Below are 2,830 nucleotides of genomic sequence, written 5' to 3' on the forward strand. Positions count from 1 at the left end.
AACTCAGATAATAATTACCGGCATACAATTATTATATCCAAAAGGAATAATTGTAGGCATTATATTATGTCTAGCCTATTAATCTTAAATATCATTGATCCCAATGATCAGATTCAATAATTTGCTATGGTCCTGATGATAAACAATATATAACAATAACCATATATAAAATAAACACACATTTTATGAAGGTCTTACGAATTTGCAATAAATTAAGATAAGTCCATCAGGCTTACACATTGGAACTTGAATATTACCATAGTACATAACACCTAACAAGTGTTACATAGTTACAAGTCCATAAAATTTTCAACAAAACGAATAACTTAAATAGCTTCCACATAAACAAAGACAAACACCGAGTCTCATAATAAATTTGCTTCATCATTAATTCGCATTACACACCTTTTCCCTTACTAGGGTTCTTGTTGATCCTCTTGCTCTTGTAGCTGCTGCTGTGGCTTAGGCCGCTTTCGCTTCTTCTCGTAGCTAATCCCCCTCGATCTGGCCTGAAAGTCACGAACTTCCCTCAGAAACCGCCTCACTTCAGGCGCACCAAACGGGTTAATCTCCGGGTTGCCCCCATGCTCATCATAGGCTGCCCGGAGGCGGCCGACAAGGGCGTCGAGACTGCCCCAGGCCTGTCTGAAGGGACAAGGGCATGCTGTGGGGGGGTTTGGTACTCCAAAATAAGGGCATGTTTGGATGTGGATTTTGGTCTTTCCAAACTGATCAAGATAGTGCAAGAACTCAAGAACATGGCTAGGGTTGAAGGTAGGGAAAGAAAGTGGTGGCTTGTTGTTCCTTAGGTATTGCCCGAATGTGTCCCAGTCTCGACGCTTCTGGCTCTCGTATCGGCTCGGAGATGATGAAGAAGAAGATGAAGTGTTTGATGAGTCCATGGATGGTCATTCACATCATAGATCCAAATGCTTGGTTATATTAATTATTGGTTTTTCTAGGGTTTTTGACTGTATTTATTTCTACTATTTCAATCTTGCACAAAAGAAAATATGATTAAGATACGGATGGTTCAAGAGAATCAAGATGCTATCCAGATTAAGATAAAAATATGATTTTAGTATCTTGACACAAAGGAATGAACATGAATGGTATAAATGGTTGTTGAGGGTTTGTGTAGATAATGAGGAAAGAAGGGCATTTTGCAAGAAAGGGAAAGGTCTTCGTGGGTGCTGGCAAGAGAGAGAGAGCTATAAGTGGAAGTGATGGAGATCTATCAATAAGTGGAAGTGATGCAAAAGATCAGTGGAGAAACAGTAACAGTGTGAGTCGATTTTTACTCTGTCAGGACGTACTTTATTACCTTGGTTATTTTATGTCTTTCATAATTCAACATTTCTTATGCTATTTAATTTAACTGGTAGAATTTTTCCCGTGTTATAACATAAATTCAGTCAAAATCGATTTGGTTCGTTATAGTATTGATATCAATCGAAAAAGAAAACCTAAATGCTAAAGTTGTTATATGTTTGTAATAATACCGACACTTGTTTCATAATGATAACCATAAAAATGAATAACGCTACTCGTTTCAATAATACTGATATCGGTTCTGATAATGTTCAGTTGAAATAGGTTCACTTCGTCACGGCACCGCTATGGTACATACACTGGCTCACCATACATACAAAAAAACACTCTATTTTTAATACACCTTATTTTCAGTATTGTAATATCAGTATTGGTTCGGTTTGTCACACCAATAGTACGGTACTGTCACATACGATTATTCAAAAAAAACCTCTATTTTGAATGCGACTTTGTTTTTATCGAAATTTATGTCGAAACATTTATAGAAAAAAAATTAAGCACAATGTGTATTCAGGTTGCACTCATCACTTGTGCATAACTATTCATAAACATACTTTTAATATTAAATATATTTAATTTAGATTAAAAGATGCAATAATAATAAAATATTATATAATAAGATCATCTGTTATGCGGGACCTATGAGGCTCCGTAGGAGATGTGAAAATGAGAAAGAGGAGATTTTTAGAGACCTGAGAGAGCATCCGCATACTCAAAGAAAGGGGTTTGTAAGAGGTAGGCGAGAAAAGGCAGATATATGCTAGGAGAATGGTCGCCCATAAAAAATGGTTCGATAAACATACATTTAACATACCTTGTAGATGTAAAAACACCCATATCTGCAATTGGCTTTTTAATCTAATTATATGAGGGTGATGGCTGAGATATGAGATCTTTATGATCCCAGGTTAAAAACCCGACTCAATGGTGGTTTTCCCACACTCACGAGTCTCCCCCTCCTTGATGGTATTCCTGGGTAAGTCATGTATGATGCGTCAAAATCAATTCGAGCAGTTGACATTACGTGTTAGGAAGGCTCACTCGGTTATTGGAGCTAGTTTCGAACACTATTAAAAAAATCCCATATCCCTATTGGGTTAGAGACACCATAAGAAATTAGAGTGGTAGCAATGATGCCGATGAATAGCGGCGACGAGCAATACTGCCGATGATATTGCTCGGTGTCACCACTAATGCTACGACTCGTGTGCTCATGTAGAAGCTTCTCCCGATCTTTGATAAAAACATGACCAAAGGGCTCACATCCCTCATCTTCTTTTCCTTCTCAAACAAACACACCTCTATTTTATTCATCCTCCTCAAACAAACACACCTTCTCACAAACACCACCATCAACCTCTAAGAAGTCACCAAACACCATTTACCATCACTAACCTGTCACCAGCCCACCATCGGCATCCACTACAGCACTGTCCCACACCCTACAACCACCACCTCCACTGTCCTTTTTCTCCCCCGCCAGATCACTAGTAACCAC

General features: G+C 38.3%; 1 protein-coding gene across 1 annotated transcript; it reads right to left on the bottom strand.

Moving 5' to 3' along the window:
• Positions 1-202: 202 nt before the first annotated feature.
• Positions 203-1,570, bottom strand: LOC143594106 (protein LIGHT-DEPENDENT SHORT HYPOCOTYLS 1-like). The gene has a single exon (XM_077073500.1). The coding sequence runs from the start codon at positions 900-902 to the stop codon at positions 417-419; it is 486 nt and encodes a 161-aa protein (XP_076929615.1). The 5' UTR covers positions 903-1,570; the 3' UTR covers positions 203-416.
• Between the last annotated feature and the right edge of the window lie 1,260 nt (positions 1,571-2,830).

Source organism: Bidens hawaiensis, unplaced genomic scaffold, assembly GCF_021521415.1.
Source record: "Bidens hawaiensis isolate Kalapana, Puna unplaced genomic scaffold, B.hawaiensis_p1.1 tig00043080_1, whole genome shotgun sequence".
Lineage (NCBI taxonomy): Eukaryota > Viridiplantae > Streptophyta > Magnoliopsida > Asterales > Asteraceae > Bidens > Bidens hawaiensis.

Coding starts and splice junctions, on each gene's coding strand:
- LOC143594106 (XM_077073500.1), bottom strand. CDS start 902: ATGGACTCATCAAACACTTCATCTTCTTCTTCATCATCTCCGAGCCGA.